Source organism: Cibotium barometz, chromosome 36, assembly GCF_041138505.1.
Source record: "Cibotium barometz isolate CiBa-2024 chromosome 36, ASM4113850v1, whole genome shotgun sequence".
Taxonomy (NCBI): domain Eukaryota; kingdom Viridiplantae; phylum Streptophyta; class Polypodiopsida; order Cyatheales; family Cibotiaceae; genus Cibotium; species Cibotium barometz.
Window position 1 is genome coordinate 14917210 of NC_141081.1, and position 19669 is coordinate 14936878.

Sequence of the window (19669 nt, forward strand, 5' to 3'; positions counted from 1 at the left end):
ATCCATCCTGATCACGCGGTTTTGCTCTGAGCCTGTGAGATCCAAAAATGGGCAATCCAGGCTGTACTGAAAGGGTGGTAGTGCCTCTTTCCGCAAACCATGTAGGTCAAACGATGATCTCATCTGAGCGTTCCAACAATGAGTATCTCCATCCTCTGCCAACTGTATGGATGAGGTCAATGCCAAACGGGAGTACCTCTGCTGAGGGAGCTCCCATAGCCGCTGTAAAAAGGTAACTGCCTGGAATAGGGGCTCGGTTACTACTGGTGGGGCACCCAGCTCAGCCCGAACAATCTCATGTGGTATTGATGATTTGCTCCAAATCATGCGGGCAATCATCATAATCAGTGGTCTCTCCATTTGCCTCCATCCCTCATCTGTCCCTCTCTGAGATTTGTGATGTATAGTGGGCCCCCAAATTGAAGCTCCGTACAGGAGGGTCGGTGTGACAAGCGTATCAAATAGCCACAATTTGGTGCGTGGCTCCTGAAACTGTATGTGTGCACACTGCCTCTCGAGTGCCCCCAAGGCTGCATGCCTTCGAGCTAATCTAGCTGCTGCTGCCTCCTTCAGGGAGAAACGCGGTCCTGTGAAAGTAACTCCCAAGTAGACATATGACCTGACGTACTCTACCGGCTCCCCTCGGAAAGTGAACTGAGGCTCTGATCTCGTCACCCATGCCTGTGTGGTGTTAAACACCATAACCTTGGTTTTCCCAAGGTTCACTGTCAGATCTCTATCCGCACAGAAAGCCTGTAATGCATCCAGGTGTCTCTGTAGTCCTCGCGGAGAGTCTGAGATTAGAACAATATCATCAGCATATTACAAGATGGGTATCAACACCCCTGCCAGGCATGCCCCTGGGCCTCCCAATCTGTCTACATAATCAGAGACCGCATCAATGTACAGTCGAAAGAGGGTGGGCGATAGCGGGCATCCCTGCTTCACCCCTATCGTGCTGGTCACCCTATCGGATAGTCGCCTGGAGCTCGGACTCTGCCTGTCACAAACTCATACAAAAAGCATATATCCCCCACTGCATATCCTCGGGTACTTCAATGTCATGCAATCTGTGCATAAGCCTAGCACGTGGTACGGTATCGAAGGCTTTGTGGAACTCCACAAAGCAGTAGTATATCCTTCTCTTCTGTGCCCTGCCCTCTTCCAATAAGTGCCCGAAGTGTCAGTATGTGATCCAAGGTAGTAAATCCTCTCCTCAAGCTAGCCTGTCTATGTGCTGGATGACCATGCCTCTCTGCCCATCGGCTTAGCTCTGACTCCAAATATAGAGCCATATAATTTGGCCAAGTAATGACCAATCATGATCGTCGTGTAGTTGCTTGGTACCATGGGGTCCCCACTCTTAAAGAGTCGTACAATGATATGCTCTGTCCAGCTTGTCGGCAAAACCCTCACAAATGGCACGATTAAACACATGTACGATGAGCGGAGCCAAAGTGTCTCGTGCATATGAGAAGTGCTCTCCAACTAGCACATCATGATCCTGTGCCTTTCCACTCTGTAACCTGTCTATCGCATCTAGCACCATCCGCATGGTAAAAAAGGTGCTGCTAGACGGTCTAGCTCCCAGTGGAGGGGGGGTGGGGGGCTGTCATGGTGCATCATATAGCTCTCTAGCATAAGTATGCCATGCGTCAGGTGCAGTAATCGGAGTACCAGGCTGTCTCTCCTGAAACATCTTCCATGCCCTCTTGTTGTCCTTCCCCAGGAAGAGTCGGTAGATCTCCTCCTCTAGCTTAGCCAGATAGGCTCGTTTCTTCCTCCGCAGAAGGCGCCGAAAGATCATCCTGGCCTGTCTATGTGTGTGAGACCCCAATGGCAATCACGATGTAGCTGTGCTCGTGTCTCACGACACTCATCATCATACCAACTGTTCTGTGGGGCAGTGCTGCGGGGGTGGGTGGAAGGGATCATAGTGCAGGGAAACGCATATGAGGCGGATGCATGTAGAACACCTGCCAATCCTCTCGTGATCTCGTCCAGAAAGCTATGCGGGTCTAAAGCGAACAAGCCATCAGATACTGCATCCCGATAAACCCCAACTGTCTCACGTGTAAACTGATATCTTGGGTACCTAGGTAGATGAGTGGCTGGCCCATCTCTCGGGGATCTACCTACTAGTGTGAAACTGAGGTATGCATGATCGGCTGCTATGCCAATGGGCCTACTGGAAATCGTGAACCCCGCACATTAGGTATCAGTGAAGGAGATCCCATCAAGTAGTCCACTGTGCTCGCTCCCCCTTTAGAGTTCCAGTGTGTGAGAGCATCTGATCCTTGCCATCTCAATAAGCCATTGTATATGACCAACCCATGTGCACTCCCGAGTGTGAGAAAATGCCTGCCATAATCTGTAATCTCCCCCTGATCCTGTGCTGATCTCTGCAACCCTACATCCTCTGCCGTGATCTCCCGGTACATAGCCTCTTGAGTATCATACAACTCTGTCTGCTCTGTGCCTGTACGTGCATTAAAGTCTCCCAATAGTAATATGTCTCCCATGCTGGCAAACCTCATGATATCATCATATAGTGGTATATAGGCGACTCTCCCGATGGTGCAAAGGTTGGGGAAAGTAGCATACCGCCACATATAGCTCGCGGAGCCCCTCTGCATATTCGGACCCACATGTACCTTGCATCTGCATGTCTATGTACCACATGTATTTTGTCACGAAGCTCCTCCCTGTAAAGTATTGCCACTCCTCCAGATCCTCTGGTGCCTCCCAATGTGCGTGAACGAGGGCGGAAAACTGATTCCCATCTATAACCTCGTACGTCAGGAAACCTCTTGTTTGTGCACTGATGGGTTTCCGTATACATAGCAATATCACTGTGTCTGAAAGTATCCTCAAAGTATCCTGCATCTGTTCTAAGGGCTCCGTTGCAATTCCACACCGTGAATCGCAAGGTCTCATAGGCCGCGCACCGTCAAGCGGGCCTCGTTTCCGTAATGATGACTCGGCCATCTCTGTATACCGCCCATTTCCCCTCTTTCCTTGCCTCAAGCACACGCGGCATGTGTTCCTTTCGGTGTGCTATCTGTGTGCCAATGTCAGGTCCTCAATCCAAATAAATCTTTTCCCCCTTAAGGGCCATCCTTTTGGAGAGGAAGGTCTTCTTCTTCTCCAAGTCACCAAACCTGATGATCAATATCTTCGCCCTGGTTTCAGCTCTCGCCATGCTCCGGTAATGGGTACATCAGTGGCTCCAATTTTTGTTGCAAGAGCTTTTGCATCCTGTAGGGGATTTCCCTTATCTTCCCACCCAACTACACGTACATGTAAGGCACGTGCCCGTCTCTTGGCTTCCTCTTCCAATGTAGCATTCATCACCTCTACTTTATTGACTGGTGTATCCTTCTGTTTTTTTACTACTTCAATCCATGGGTTGACTTCCTCAATTTGTTTCTTTGTGGCAGTGGCAATTTCAGCCATGAATGCATTTCCTTCTCACCCTACAGCCACTATTGCCTTACATGATTCCAAAGTGTTTTGCATTGTCTTTTTCGCGGTCAGCCATACATGTCTTCAAAGTGCCTTCGTACGATGCAACTGTTGTGCCAATCTCTCGGAGCATGTCATCCTGACATTTCTGCATCTCTTTTTTCATTTCGTGTGCATCAAGGCTTTGGGCTAATTCCATTTCAACCCGTACTTGGGCTTGCATTTCTCCCTTCAATTGGACATATATCTCTTCCTTCAGCGTTTCGTATGTCACTTTCCTTTGGGCATGCATCTGCTCGGTCCATTCCTTTTCAAGCTCCTATCGCATGGTGTTCATCTCTGTCCTTATGTGAAGCTGTAGCTCCTCATAAAGGGCCTCATCCTCGTCGGGCCATCTTCGTAAACCTTCGTGAGCCAGGGGACATGATTCCTTCCCTCGGTCTTTTGCGGTAGGCATTTGGTGCCTTCGTGGGGGTGTGAAAGGTTGTCTCACCATCCTGTTCCCCCTCTAGTGGTTGAGGCATGTTTACCCCTATTAGTTGCTGGCTTGGGGGCCTGAGCGCAGAAGGTGTGTGTGTCTGTGTTGTTGGTGTTTGAGTGAGCGCTATCGCCACCACTGTGCATCACCGTGTCTGTTGACCGTGTCTGCTGACTGTGTAGCGCCGTGTTTGCTTCTATGCGCTCACGTCTACAAGAATATCCATTAACTTGGACCGCACATATGGCGAAACAGCAGCGAGGCAGAGGGCGAACACCTAGCACTTGTTGCTCATCGCTGAGCGAGCCCCTTGCTGCCACTTGTGCCTGCCCATTGCGCTGCTGCTGGTGTCGCACGTACCCTGCTACGCTACGCCAGCAGCGCGAAGCGCGAGCAGGGCAAGGTTCGCGCCAGGTCCACGCCAGGTGCACAGGTTCACGCCAGCAGCGCGAAGCGCGAGCAGGGTAAGGTGCACAGGTTCGCGAGAGAGAGAGGCGCGAGCAGGGTAAGGTGCACAGGTTCGCGAGAGAGAGAGAGAGAGGAGAGAGAGAGAGAGAGAGAGAGAGAGAGAGAGAGAGAGAGAGAGAGAGAGAGAGAGAGAGGGGGAGAGGGATTTCCGAGGGGGGGGGGGGGGGGGGGGGAGGGAGGGAGGGCCCAAGTCGGTGAGAGAGCTATGTTTATGTTTTGTTTCTGTTTTATTTTCCATTCCATGATGAGATATGCCATGGACATTATTGTATCATTTTGGTCTCACAAGCCCGTTGGGTCTTTAGTAGACTCTCTCTCTCTCTCTCTCTCTCTCTCGCGCGCGCGTGATCGTGAAGAAGTAGAGCAAGCTGCGTGGCCGCCTCACCTACCTTCTCTTGCTCACGTTGGTCCTCGCCCTCTCCTACTCTATCTTCTTCTCCGTGGTAACTGTAGGTGTTGGACTGCAATGGGTGATCTTGACCTATGGACTCGTCAGCCTCGTGCTTCAATGGAATGCTGTAGAAGAAGGCTGCGCAGGTGCAAACAGTAAGGTGCAGGAGATACAGGAGGCGCCTAGGTTTGCAGGTAGTTGCAGAAAGCGCAGAAGGGACTGTACTTCCCTTTCTCTCTTCTACATACTGTCGGGTAGAACTGCAGACGGCTGGAGGACTATTGGCAGGCTGCGCAGGTGCAAACAGTAAGGTGCAGGAGGCATTGGAGGCGCCTGGGTTTGCAAGTAGTTGCAGAACGCGCAGAAGGGACTGTACTTCCCTTTCTCTGTCTTCTGCATACTGTCGGGTAGAACTGCAGACGGCTGGGAGGACTATTGGTTAGCTGAGCAGGTGCAAACAGTAAGGTGCAGGAGGTACAGTCGGGCAGAAGGTACAGTAAGGTGTATTGCCAGTTCTCAGTTCTCAGTTCTGACCCCAGTAAGGTGCAGGAGGTACAGTCGGGCAGAAGGTACAGTCGGTGCATTGCCAGTTGCCAGTTCTCAGTTTCGGCCCCTTTTCCCACCCAGCCTTGCTCAGGCCCCCAAGGCAGCAACTAGTAGAGGAAAACATGTCTCAACCCCTAGAGGGGGAACAAGATGGTGAGACACCCTTTCACACCCCCACGAAGGATTACGAAGATGGCCCGACAAGATGCCGACAGTTATAACACGCGAGTGTCCACTAGTGGCTTTTTCTTTCACCTTGGTGATTCATGTATATCATGGCTTAGCAAGAAGCAGCCAACAATGGCTAGTTCAAGTTATGAAGCTAAATACAAAGCAGCTTTTACAACGATTGTGGAGTGTATGGCTCAAATGTCTTTTGGTATATCTTGGTAATGGACAGCAATCCCCCACCTCCATCTTCACTAATAGCCAGAAGTGGATTAGCTTGTTGCGAGAAACCCAATGTTCCATGCTCGCACAAAGCACATTGAGATACATTATCATTATGTCAGGGAGAGACTCATTGCAGGAGAGATTAGACTGGCTTATGTCTCTACACATCACAATGTGGCAAATATGTTCACGAAAGCTCTGTCGCAAAAGAAGTTTAAAGCTTTTCACAAGGCTTTGATCAACCACATGATTGCATGTAACCTCTCTCTGACATAAGGACAGAGATGAACACCATGCAACAGGAGCTTGAAAAGGCATGAACCGAGCAGATGCATGCCCAAAGGAAAGTGATATACGAAACGCTGAAGGAAGAGATATATGTCCAATTGAAGGGAGAAATGCAAGCCCAAGTACGGGTTGAGATGGAATTAGCCCAAGCCTTGATGCACACGGAAATGAAAAAAGAGATGCAGAAATGGAAGGATGACATGCTCCGAGAGATTGGCATAACAGTTGCATCGTACGAAGGCACTTTGAAGACATGTGTGGTTGACCGCGAAAAACACATCACAGAAATGCAAAACACTTTGGAATCATGTAAGGCAAAAGTGGTTGCAGGTAAGAAGGAAATGCATTCATGGGCTGAAATTGCCAGTGCCACAAAGAAACAAATTGAGGAAGTCAACCCATGGATTGAAGTAGTAAAAAACAGAAGGATACACCGGTCAATAAAGTAGAGGTGATGAATGCTACATTGGAAGAGGAAGCCAAGAGACGGGCACGTGCCTTACATGTACGTGTAAATGGGTGGAAAGATAAGGGAAATCCCCAAGAGGATGCAAAAGCTCTTGCAACAAAAATTGGAGCCACTGATGTACCCATTACTGGAGCATGGTGAGTAGGCAGAGATTAAACCAGGGCGAAGATAATGATCATCAGGTTTGGTGACTTGGAGAAGAAGAAGGCCTTCCTCTCAAAAAGGATGGCCCTTAAGGGGGAAAGATTTATTTGGATGAGGACCTTACACCGGCACAGATAGCACACCAGAAGGAACACATGCCGCGTGTGCTTGAGGCAAGGAAAGAGGGGGAATGGGCGGTATACAGAGATGGCCGAGTCATCATTACGGAGAGGACGCTCGCTTGACGGTGCGCGGCCTATGAGACCTTGCGATTCACGATGTGGAATTGCAACAGAGCCCTTAGAATAGATGCATGAGGATATTGAAACACAGTGATATTGCTATGTATACGAAGACCCATCAGTGGACAAACAAGAGGCTTGTTGACGTCCGGGGTTATAGATGGGAATCAGTTTTCCGCCCTTAGCCACGCACAGTGGGAGGTCCCAGAGGATTTGGAGGAGTGGCAATACTTTACAGGGAGGAGCTTCATGACAAAATACATGTGGTACATAGAGATGCAGATGCGAGGTACATGTGGGTCCGACTATGTAGAGAGGGGCTCCGCGAGCTATATGTGGCGGTATGCTACTTTCCCCCATCCCACTCTAGGTTTGCACCACTAGGAGAGTTGCCCTATATACCACTATATGATGATATCATGAGGTTTGCCAACATGGGAGATATATTACTATTGGGAGACTTTAATGCACGTACAGTCACAGAGCAGACAGAGGTGTATGATACTCAAGAGGCTATGTACCGGGAGATCACGGCAGAGGATGTAGGGTTGCAGAGATCATCACAAGATGAGGGGGAGATTACAGATTATGGCAGGCATTTTCTCACACTCGGGAGTGCACATGGGTTGGTCATATACAATGGCTTATCGAGATGGCAAGGATCAGATGCTCTCACACACTGGAACTCTAAAGGGAGACCTACCATGCCGATTCGTGCTTCACGGATATCCTCTATCCGCAGCCGGCTGAGTAGTCTTGACACTAGACAACGCTCGGAGGCTTTCGACTACTCCTTCACACGCCTTTTTGGAGCGGAGGGCCCCCATGAGCCAACACGCATCAGAGTTCATGTGGTGATACCTCCGGCCCGAGGAGAGGAGGCACTTGATTCAGCGGTGGCCTTCTCCTTCCCTCTCTGCAGCGCTAGCGATCGAGAGTGGACTCTGGATCTAGCTCTTAGTATTTTGAAGATTCAGGCAGTTGATTTTTCTCACCATGTGAGCGATCTGGAGATGACAGACGTGATAGGCCGACTCTGGGAGTTGGCACATTTCTTTGATTCCGGGAGTGCGGATGCCTCCGGGATTCGACATTTGGTGGTTTGCATAGTGGCAGACCTAGCACGAGACCCTGGCTATGTATGCATACATGAGGTTTCTCTCTCTGAGCGGGAGGCAGTCGCTATGGGACACAGCCCACTGGCGCCTGGTTCGAGACTCTTGCAGCACACCGGGTGGGTAGATACGTAGCCGCTCGGATGGGGATTACTCTCCATTCTAGCCGCTTGCGAAGGCTCGCCGTATGGCTGAGACAGCCTCCACCTCAGGAGGTCATCCATGAAGATTATCTCATGGAATGTACAGGGCCTTGGCGGCGCACACTATGTACGTTATCGTGGTTGCTTGAGGCAGGAGCTTTAGAGATGCCTGGTTGGGGGTAGTATTGATATTCTGATGATGCAGGAGCACCATTTGAGTGAGAGCAGGATTCGGAGATATGGTTCGGTGATGCCTGGTAGATGGGACACATTTTGGTCTGCAGGTTTTGGCCCCTTGGGTGGGCAGGGAGGAGTATGTATGGCCATTGCGGATGTATTGCGGCAAGCCATTGTGGATCGCGGGGTCATTGTGCCTGGTAGAGCACATTATGTTATTCTGAGGATGCAGATGAGGACTTTGGTGTGCTCAATGTCTATGCACCCAACCATGCTAGTGCCAGAGCAGAGTTCTGGACCCTTGTTACAGATGCATTGCCCGAGGCCGCACATTGGTGTGTCGGGGGAGACTTCAACATGCTTGAGGACCCGGCTGATAGGGTGGGAGGCAGTCATGTTACAGTGCACGGCACAGAGCTTGCAGCTTGAGAGCGATTTTGTATGACACTGCGGATCACTGATGCATGGCAGCATGAGGCTTTCTCCCATTCTCAGGACAGTCTTAGTTTTTCTCAGTCGGATCGCCGGCAAGGAGGGACTAATCTATCATGGATTGATTGCTTCTATGTGGGCGACAGGTTCGGAGAGCGTAATGGCTCCGTTGGCATTCTCGCTGGCACCTCTTTTTTAGACCATGTGCTAGTTATTTTGACACTTGAGGAGAGGACACGAGAGACCAGCTTGCAGTTGAGGATCCCAGAGAGGATACTTACAGATCGCAGTCTTTCTGAGGACATTGAGAGGATATTGCATGACAGCCAGAGCTCTGACCTGGATGTTGCAGGCGAGTGTGCCCAGGGACTCATCGAGCTCAGCTCTTTTTTGCACGCTATAGCCTTGACACGGCTGGGAGAGACACGAGAGCGGGAGCGTCGCTTGAGACGTAGCCTTGCTTCGCTCCAGTGTCTTCAGGAGCAGTTGCCTACATGTGAGTGGGTGGCGTCCCAGTTGAGCCAGGCACACCAGGAGGTTAGAGAGGCAGAGGAGTAGAGACATGAGTTCTACTATCATCGCCAGGCCTCTCAGTGGACGCAACTTGGTAATAGAGTGAATGGGGAGTTTTTTGAGATCACCGGATCCCACCATGCTCGAGCAGGAGTACGCCAGCTCAGGAGGCAGGACGGATCGTTAGCCACTGAGCCCGGGGAGATTAGAGCCATTGCTACTGAGTTCTATAGAGACCTTCTTTCAGCGGAGCCAACCACGGAGGCACATGATGCTTGCAGACAGACTGTGTGGGCCCATGTGCAGAGGAGGGTCACAGATTGTATGCGCACAGTTTTGGGTGAGCCCCTTTCAGAGGATGAGCTTGTTGAGGCTTTGAGGGTCCTTCCGCGTCATAGTTGCCCTGGGGAGGACGGATTGCCGCCTGCCTTTTTTATGCGCTATTGGGACCTCTTGGGGCCAGGCCTCCGCAAGGGCTTTCAATATGTTTTGGACACTGGGGTGATGCCACAGAGCTTTTCAGAGGGCTTGATCTTTCTTATCCCCAAGGGGAAGGGAGTGTCAGATGATATTCGGCATTGGAGGCCTATTAGGATCCTCAATACTGTCTACAAGGTCGTATACTGTCTACAAGGTCCTAGCAAAGGCCTTGAGTTTGAGGATCCAGCCCTTCCTTGGGGAGTTGATTCATGCTACCCAGACAGGATTCGTCAAGGAGCGCAGTATCCTTGACAACATTTTCACCTTCTGGGAGGCAACGGCCCAAGCTAGATTTCTCGATGAGGGCTTGGTCGTGATGCTTCTCGATTTTGAGAAGGCATACGATAGAGTCAATTGGGGTTTCCTAGAGGGCACTATGCTTCGCCTGGGTTTTGAGCCAGATTGGATTCGAGGAGTGGCGGCTCTATATTCCACAGCTTGTAGCCAGGTGTTGATGGCAGGAGGACGAGGGCCGAGTTTTGAGTTGACCAGATCAGCCCGTCAGGGATGCCCTCTCGCCCCGTTCCTCTTTCTCTTCTTTGCAGAGGCTATGAGCATGTATCTGATAGCAGAGGAGGTTGGTTTGAGAGGACTCCAGCTCCCAGTTGGGCTGAGGACCTGCTCGATTCTGAGTTTGCTGATGACACGGGATTGTTTCTGCATGGCCAGGAGGCCAATCTACGGAGGGCAGAGCAGTCGCTACAGGTTTTTGGTGTGGCTTCGGCAGCATTGATCAATTGGCGCAAGACAGTGGCTTTTTGGATCAGTAGTGCTCCCTTTCCGGCATGGAGCCTTGACCCGGGTTTTAGATGGATTCCTCCTTGCACAGCAGTGCGGTATCTGGGATGCCAGGTTGGACTTGATTTGTCACTTGAGCAGCAGATCGCCCCGCTTCTTTTGAGCATTCGAAAGAAGCTTTTATATTGGAGTACAGCTCGGCTATCCTCGGCTGGGAGGGTGGTGGTGACAAATCAGGTGCTTTTAGTGACTGTGGTACATCACGTCTTGCTGGATCTTCTCGAGCTCTTGCATCAGCCAGGTATAGAGGCTGATCAGGAACTTTCTTTGGTCTGGGCGGGATTGTCAGCCGGCCCGGGCTAAGGTTGCTTGGGCACTTATTACTCTTCCGCTGGACCAGGGGGGCTTGGGCATTATAGATCCAGCTGATCAGAGTAGAGCCTTGTTGGGGAAGCTTATTGTTCGGGGGCTGCTTCCAGGCACTGAGCCTTGGAAGGAGCTTCTTTTTTAGTGGCTGCAGGCTAGAGTTCCCCCAGCAGGGGGCACTTGGGCACCAGAGATACGGTGGATCTTCATAGAGATGAGGAGGACAGGCCTCAGTAGAGGATGGGAGGACAGATTTGCCTTGAGCATCCTACGAGCTTGGGAGCTGCTGAGACTGGGGCTTTCTCAGAGACCTCCCACTTGTGATGAGGAGCGGGCCAGACAGCGCTCATCTGGAGCCCCGCGGTACACACAGCGCAAGGTCATATGCCGGGTTCTCGGCCTCGTCTAGCCTAGGGACCATTGGCGGGAGGCCCAGCACGCAGTTTTGGAGATTGGCAGGCCTTTTGCAGTCTCCCGAAGGAGATCCAGGCGGAGAGGCTGAGTCACTTCAGAGGGGGGCTGATTATGAGGGATGACATTCAGGAGGCACTCACTGAGGAGTGGTTCACGCCTTTCGAGCTAGCGGCCCCACACAGTTGGAGATCCTGATTGCTGTCAGAGCTTGCACTGAGGATGGTAGTGCCTCTACTATGAGATACAGGATGAGGGCAGACTTCAGAGAGTGGAGGCAGAGTCGCCTTTGGTTGCAGAGTGCATCTTCAGAGGATACGGGTAGTGGCCGCCGCTTCTCGGAAGTGGCATATTGATCCAAACCCTGGAGATGTGGACTCTGATTGGCACATATGGGCATATGCTGCGCGCCCCTTGGCCCGGCTCCAGTGGGACCCTGGCGAGTATGAGTGGCATGATCCTTATCCGTCCCGCGAGGCCATAGAGATCACCTTTTTCCAGTACACTGTTCGGTTGGGGAGGCATATTTTGACTGTGAGGAGGATGGTCTCTCCAGCTGCATCGAAGCATTGGCGGTTACAGGGACTCTCACAGGAGTTCTTGGAGGATTTTTGGACCCAGGCTTTGGGCTAGCCGACAGGCACGCAGGATCTCGACTTTCCAGTGGGCTGGTTGCCCATAGGGGCTCTGCAGTTGGCACCTGGCTTGTCTACAGTGGCCCTCCGTTGGCCTGCGTCCGATGCGGCCACCCATTGGAGACACAGAGACATTGCCTATGGGACTGTCCACAGGCACAGCAGATTTGACTGAGGATGCTGCGCATTTTGGCCCCCCTCTCCCCAGAGGGCATGTATACGTGGGGAGCCACTGCTTGGTCGACTTCGTCAAGGCCTGCTCTGGGATACGAGACGGAGCAGGACAGCCAGGCCATCAGATTCATTAGGGGCCAGCCTCGCCTTGTTCCTTCACCGGATTTCTCGTCCGCCGGCTGGACACAGGAGAGGGATCTACGATGGGAGCTCCTCAGCAGCCTCACCATATGGTTCACCTGGAGAGCCCGTTGTTTCAGGCCCTTTGAGGGGAGACTGGAGCCACCAGCAGAGACTGTTCGGGGGATCTGGCAGGAGTTGATTCACACCGTGCGAGGACAGTATGACCGCATCCGGGGCGACTCAGATCGAGCGATCTTGCGGCGCCAGGCCTTCCACACCACTTGGCGCAGCGGCCCCTTCTATACTCTACACGCGGGTACCCCCCGCTGGCACTATAGGCCACCTGTTTGGATTTTCCCCCCTCCTGTTGTATGATATAGCCTCTCAGTTATTTGTACTGTTATTTGTACTTTTTTGCACCTAGGGAGAGTCTCCCTAGCTGCCTTGATTGGCTCTCTGCTCTGCCTTCTTATGAGCAGGAGAGGGTTTTGTAGCCCATTGGGCGTTTTTTTTATAACTAATGAAAGGATCTTTTCTCGGAAAAAAAAAAGAAACATGAGAGGAGCATCAGCCCCCAGTAGATGGTATACCACTCTCCAAAATATCAAGCATGGGGCTAATGAGTGGCCGAGAGGTCTCCGTCAGGTACGTCACGCGGAAAGGTAAAGAGAAAAGACGAAAGTTGTATTAACGTCTTTAAAAGGACAAAATGACATGTGAGACCAAAATGTTACATCATGTCCATGGAATACATCATCATTGTATTGAAAATAAAACTAAAAGAACATATCCGTGAAAAAGAGAGAGAAAGAAAGAAAGAGGGCGTATTGTCGGTCCCCAAAGGCAGTGCTGGGCTATATAATCTGTGAAAAAGAGAGAGAGAGAGAAAGAAAGAGAGCGTATTGTCGGTCCCCAAAGGCAGTGCTGGGCTAAAACTAAAAGAACATATCCGTGAAAAAGAGAGAGAGAGAAAGAAAGAGAGCGTATTGTCGGTCCCCAAACCAAAGGCAGTGCTGGGCTATATAATCGTTCAAGTTTTGATGATGAAATCCAGTGGATCCTATCTAAATAACTTCAATTATTTGGATTAGTAAGATTACTGTCTATGAAACGTTTCAGAGAGCGGAAGCCCAACGAATGTCGGATGCAAGGCTCCGCAAGAAAGTTGTATTAACATCTTCAAAAGGCCAAAATGACCTATGAGACCAAAAGGCTAGATCATATCCATGAAGTACATCATCCTAGGTACAAAATAGTAATAAAGAAAGATAACAAAAATCTAGAACTATAAAATTTGATATAGGTACATGAGCAGAGAGCTCTCATATCACCCTAATATATCCCTCATGGGCCGCTATGACATGGTGCTCAAGGTGGTAAAACCGAGTTGGTGCGAGAAGGTCCTGTGATGATGGGAGATGATGGCCCGGATCCTCCTGTGGTGGCGTGGCCGTGGGTGAGGGCCATGGGGTCTGGGGCGTCGAGCTCTGCATAACTGAGTGGCTCTGTGGAGTGTCACACCTCTCGGCCGCGAAGCTCCTCCACTAGCCTGTTGGTCAGGGTATGATGGGTGGATCGGCCCTCGGAGTGCTGGTATGGAAGAAGTCAGTTAGAGCTCTCTGTGCTGGTCCTCAAGCAAGTACAGTTCATCTGGGTCTAACTAAGGACTCCCTGTGTCTACGGAGCTCTAGAAGAAAAAGTCCTAGGCATCTCTTATCTGGGAAGTCCATGATCTTGGAAAGTGGTCCGAACCCAGCTCGGAAGAGGCAGTGGAACCTCCCTCGAATCTCATAGTATACAGGGCATCAGCATATGTAATGATCCTCTGTCTCGGGTTCTGTGTGACAGAGCTGGCATATCCTCTCCTCTGGTGCGGCCGCCCTGGGCCCATATCTGGTAGTCTCCACTCTTAGCTGGTGGGATGAGGTGGGGATCTGGCCGATCGCACATCTCACCCCAAAAGATAGGTGTGTGTCCATGTAGCATGGGTAGATGATGAAACCATCCTCTGTCAGGCATACGAGATGATCTCTGTAGAAGGCCATCTTCGTCCCCAGTGGATGACTAGATGAACTCCATGTCCTCTATGCTGTACTGGAATGGGGGGAATGCCTCCATCTGCATACCATGCATGGCAAACCAAGTGCCTACCTGTGCATACCGGCACTCTGTATCTCCCTCGAGTGTCAGGTGTCTCGAGGACTCTAGGGCTAGCCGGGGGTATCTATCTAGTGGGAGCTCCCATAGCCTGTGCCAGTATGTCACTGTCTGGAATAGAGCCTCTGTCACTCTCGGTGCAGCTCCCATCTCTGCCCGCACAATCTCATGTGGCACTGATGGCTTACTCCTAACCATGCGTGAGATCATCGCCACCAGGGGCCTCTCCATCGGCTTCCACCCATCATATACCTCCTCTGTATTTGTCCTGGCTAGCTCTCCTCTGTTCCTCTTGTGGTATTAGCTGGGACCCCAGATGGGGGCACCATACAGTAGTGCAGGTGTAACTAGAGTATCAAATAGCCAAAGCTTCGTCCTCGGCTCTTGAAACCGTATCTGTGAGCGTTGCCTCTCTAGCGAGCCAAGGGCTACATATCCCCTCATCAATCTAGCTTCAGCGGCCTTCTGCATTGAGAACTGAGATCCAGCAAAAGTGATCGCAAGGTATACATATGAGGTAACATACTCCACAGGCTCTCCACTGTATGTAAACTATACTCCAGATCTACTTATCCATTGTGAGGAGGTGTTAAAGATCATGGCCTTGGACTTTCCAAGGTTCACAGCGAGGTATCGGTCCTCGCAAAAGGCCCGTGATGCATCCAAATGCCTCTGCAGCCCCTCTGGTGAATTAGAAATAAGAACAATATCATATGCATACAAGAGGATCGGTATCATGACTCCTGCTATAAATGTGCTCCTGGTCCTCCGTGTGTGTCTATGTAATCCGAGATCTCGTTAATGTATAGACCAAATAGAGTAGGAGACAAGGGGCAGCTCTGCTTCACCTCGATAGTGCCTGTGTATGATCTCTGAGTCACCTCTTGGAGCCCGTACTTTGCCTGTGACCGACTCATAGAGTGTAATGATCCCCCAAAGCATCTCTGCTGGCACTCCTATATCCTGCAGTCTCCTCTCATCAATCTGGCTCGTGGGATGGTATCAAAAGCTTTGCAGAAATCCACAAAGCAGTAGTATATCCAATGCCCGTGAGCTCTCCCCTCCTCAATGATCCCCCGTAATGTAAAGATATGATCTAGTGTGGAGTGTCCTCTCCCGAAGCTTGCCTGCCCTGGTGCTTTGAGTCTCTACTCCTCAAACCATCTACTAAGCTCATGCTCCAAAATCGAACCATAAATCTTGGCCAAGGTGTGACCAATCATGATAGTTATGTAGTTGCTGGGGTCCAAGGGGTCACCTGCTTTCAAGATAGGTACAATAGTATTCGATGACCAGCTGGCGGGGAACATAGAGCCATGTTAAACATGTGAACGAGTAAAGGGGGTAGCGTGTCCCTAGCATGAGAGATGCTCGATGAGGAATCCATCACGATCCTGTGCTCTTCTAGTCTGCATCCTGTCAATAGCATCTCTCACCATGCTCAGGTGAAAGAAGGAAGAGTGTGGGGGATGAGGTTCGGGTGGATGGGGGAGAGGTGGCTGCTCGGGGGCATGGTAGAGAGCTGCTCGGGGGCATGGTAGAGAGAGGTAGCATAGGTGTGCCAGGTGCTAGGTGAAGTAATCGGAGTCGGTAGGCGATGATCTTGGAAGACCCTCCCGGCCTCCTTATAGTCCTTACCAAGAAATAGCTGGTATAGCTCTTGCTCAAGCCTGGCTAGGTAGGCTCTCTTCTTTCTCCGTGTGAGACGTCGAAAGTTCACTCGCGCCTGCTGGTGAGTGGTGGATCCTAGTGCCACCTCCCAATGTAGACGGGCTCGTGTATCACGACATTCCTCGTCGCACCAGCTATTTTGTGGGACAGTCCTTCTTGGTGATGTAGGGGTGGCTGAGAGGTGTGTCACGTGTGGTAAGCTCATCAAGTGGGATGTGGGGGTCGAGGTCGGAGAGGATGCGGTAGACGTGATCAAAATAGATGGAAGAGGTCTCTCTGGTGAAGTGGTATCTCGGGCGGTGATGGGGCAAAGCAGGTGGTTGGGTGGTGTATCGGCATGTGAGGGAGAAGGCCAAGTATGCATGGTCGGTTGCAACACCGATGGGGCAATGTGAGATGGTAAACTCCGGAATAAGTGGGATCAGAGAGAGGGATCCCATTAGATAGTCCACTGTACTGGCGTCATGTCCAAAGGGGTAGGAGGTGAAGGAGTTGGATCCAGGCCATCTGGCCAGGCCATTATAAATGGCTAGCCTATGAGCCCCGCCGAGGTCTAAGAGATACTCTCCATAGTGTGTGCGGGCTGCTGTATCCTGTGATGTCCGCTCTAGATCCGAACCCACTGTGTCAATCTCCTGGTACATCGGATCGTCTGTCTCAAAGAAGAGTACCTGTGCACATGCGGTGCAGGCATAGCATACTGGGCAATGGCAAACATAATGCTCCTTTGTCTCCACATCTATGTGCACAATCTGTGGATATGTGTCTCCCTCTGGGGGATCCTGTAGCTCTACCTGCCTCTATCTCTAGAGTGTGTTAAGATACCCGAAGCTGCTCAATAGTAGTGCGCATGGCATGAGACACATATACATCCATGTAACCCAGTCTCTGCACAAATCCATCCTCTGAGAGCTGTAAGAAATGATCGAGGTAGTGCTGCCTCTTCACAGGAAGAGGCTGTGGAGGATCAATCCATGTATGACGTGTGTATAGCGGGAGAGTCTCATGGTCGGATGGTCCTCATCATACTGAAACGGAGGGAGCCTGTCCGTACTCATCCCATGTAGTGAAAACCACTATAAAACCTCTGCATACCATGAGTGTCGCCCTGATGCTGCTACTCGCTATGATCACTCTAGGGTCTGTCTTGGTAATCTAGCTCATCAATGTATAATCCAAATAGGGTCAGAGATAATGGACATCCTTCCTTGACACCAATAGTGCTAGCAAGGTCCTCTGATAATCCGCCCAGGCATCGCACACGACCCACAACTCTCTCATACAAAGCAATAATCCCCCATATCATCTCTGATGGTACCCCAAGTGTCTGCAATCTCTGCATAAGTCTGTGGAGGCACAATGTCAAATGCCTTGTGGAAATCCACAAAGCAGCAATATAATCTACGTCGCTGTGCCTTCGCCTCCTCTATGAGGCTCTTGAGTGTGAAGATATGATCAAGAGTGGAGTGGTTTTGGCAGAAACCAGCCCGCCCAGTAGCTCCGAATCCAGAGATCTCTGCCAATTTACTGAGCTCATGCTCAATGACCGACCCATAAAGTTTGGCCAATGTGTGGCCTACCATCACAGTCCTGTAGTTACCCGGATCCATAGGGTTGCCAGCCTTATGGATGTGGGCAATAGTGTGTAAAGTCCATGCGGGGGGAACCCCTCTACGATAGCCCTGTTAAAGAGAGAGAGTTATTAACATGAACCCAAAGAAGTCTTGCTTAGACTGTTTTGTTTTCTGTTACTTTTGAGCGAAGTCTTGTTCTAGACTAGGCTTAATATCTTTACATGTTTTAATGATACAATGTACCATACAAGCCAGCGTGTTTCAAGGTTTCCAGCGGCCATGTCATTAATCAGGGGTTTATTCGGGTTAAGTTATCTGCAAGTACACTCTTAAAAGAGAAAGGGAAGGCACATACAAAAACCCTGCCAACCCATATCCACAAAGAGTGTGAAGGAGCACAATCAGTGGTGTAAGAACCATAATTTTGTTTGGGAAGAGATGCTTTTGCATGTTGTGGCTTATATGCTTTTTAATCCACTTTTATGATTTTGTTGAATTATCAATATTGATTTTTTCCAATGTTATTGTACTTGTTTTTCCTTTGCAGAAAGGTCATGGTGTACCTACTTCTCTAAGTGAAGCTGTGTTAAGCCTTAGTCGTGAGTTTTTCCATTGTAGTTATGAGGATAAGCTCAAAATCAAGATGGGCAAAAAGAGTGGTTTCAGGTAACATTAAGAACATTTCAAGGGATCTGTTAATGTCTTTGCACACAAGGAAAACAGCTATGAAGGTTCAATATATTTAGCCCTTCAAAGTGTCTTATTTAGTGTGCTAAAGTTTGGCATGCCACTATAGGGGATATCAAAAGGTTGGCGAAAATATAACAAAGGGACGACCGGATTTGCATGAGGCCATTGATGTATGTTCTCTCTCTCATTTTCGGTTCTTCTTCTCTCTCTCTCTCTCTCTCTCTCTCTCTCTCTCATTTTCGGTTCCATGATGAGATATGCCATGGACATTATTGTATCACTTTGGTCTCATAGGCCGATTGGGTCTTTACTAGATGCTTAATCTCTCTCTCTCTCTCTCTCTCTCTCTACTATGTGCCGTACAACTGTTGCAGCTGCTGACTAGATTGTACGACTGCTGCTGCTGCCACTTGTTGATCTATGCCAACTGTATTGCTCTGCTCTGCCCACCGCCTGTTGCAGCTGCTGACTAGATTGTACGACTGCTGCTGCTGCCACTTGTTGATCTATGCCAACTGTATTGCTCTGCTCTGCCCACCGCCTGTTGCAGCTGCTGACTAGATTGTGCGACTGCTGCTGCTGCCACTTGTTGATCTATGCCAACTGTATTGCTCTGCTCTGCCCGCCGCTGTAGGCTTGCTCGCTGCCCTTTTCCCACAACTCTACTGCTCTGCTCTACCTGCCGCTGTAGGTTTGCTCGCTGCCCTTTTCCCACCCACCCTTGCTCAGGCCCCCAAGGCAGCAACTAGTAGGGGAAAACATGTCTCAACCTGTGGAGGGTGAACAGGATGGTGAGACAACCTTTCACACCCCCACGAAGGCACCAAATGCCTACCACAGAAGACTGAGAGAAGGAATCATGTCCCCTAGCTCATGAAGGATTACGAAGATGCCCCGAAGAGATGAGGCCCTTTATGAGGAGATACAACTTCACATAAGGACAAAGATAAACACCATGCGACATCACAAAAATGCAAAACACTTTGGAATCATGTAAGGCAAAAGTGGTTGCAGGTGAGAAGGAAATGCATTCATGGGCGTGCCACAAAGAAACAAATTGAGGAAGTCAACCCATGGATTGAAGTAGTAAAAAAACAGAAGGATACACCAGTCAATAAAGTAGAGGTGATGAATGCTACATTGGAAGAGGAAGCCAAGAGACGGGCACGTACCTTACATGTACGTGTAGTTGGGTGGGAAGATAAGGGAAATCCCCAAGAGGATGCAAAAGCTCTTGCAACAAAAATTGGAGCCACTGATGTACCCATTACCAGAGCATGGCGAGTAGGCATAGATGAAACCAGGGCGAAGATATTGATCATTAGGTTTGGTGAGTTGGAGAAGAAGGCCTTCCTCTCCAAGAGGATGGCCCTTTAAGGGGAAAAG

General features: G+C 50.3%; 1 protein-coding gene across 3 annotated transcripts in view; it reads left to right on the forward strand.

Annotated features, from left to right (window-relative positions):
* The window catches only part of LOC147617524 (2-oxoglutarate (2OG) and Fe(II)-dependent oxygenase superfamily protein), a 166273-nt gene that overhangs the window by 70694 nt on the left and 75910 nt on the right, over positions 1-19669 (forward strand). For 2 of the 3 annotated variants that reach the window (XM_086775781.1, XM_086775782.1), the window contains exons 3-4: positions 18141-18259; positions 18390-18453. The exons of the other annotated variant lie outside the window; for it this stretch is intronic. In XM_086775781.1, coding sequence (XP_086631907.1) covers positions 18141-18259; positions 18390-18453 — 183 coding nt within the window. The remainder of the gene's footprint in view (positions 1-18140; positions 18260-18389; positions 18454-19669) is intronic. 3 annotated transcript variants of the gene reach the window in all.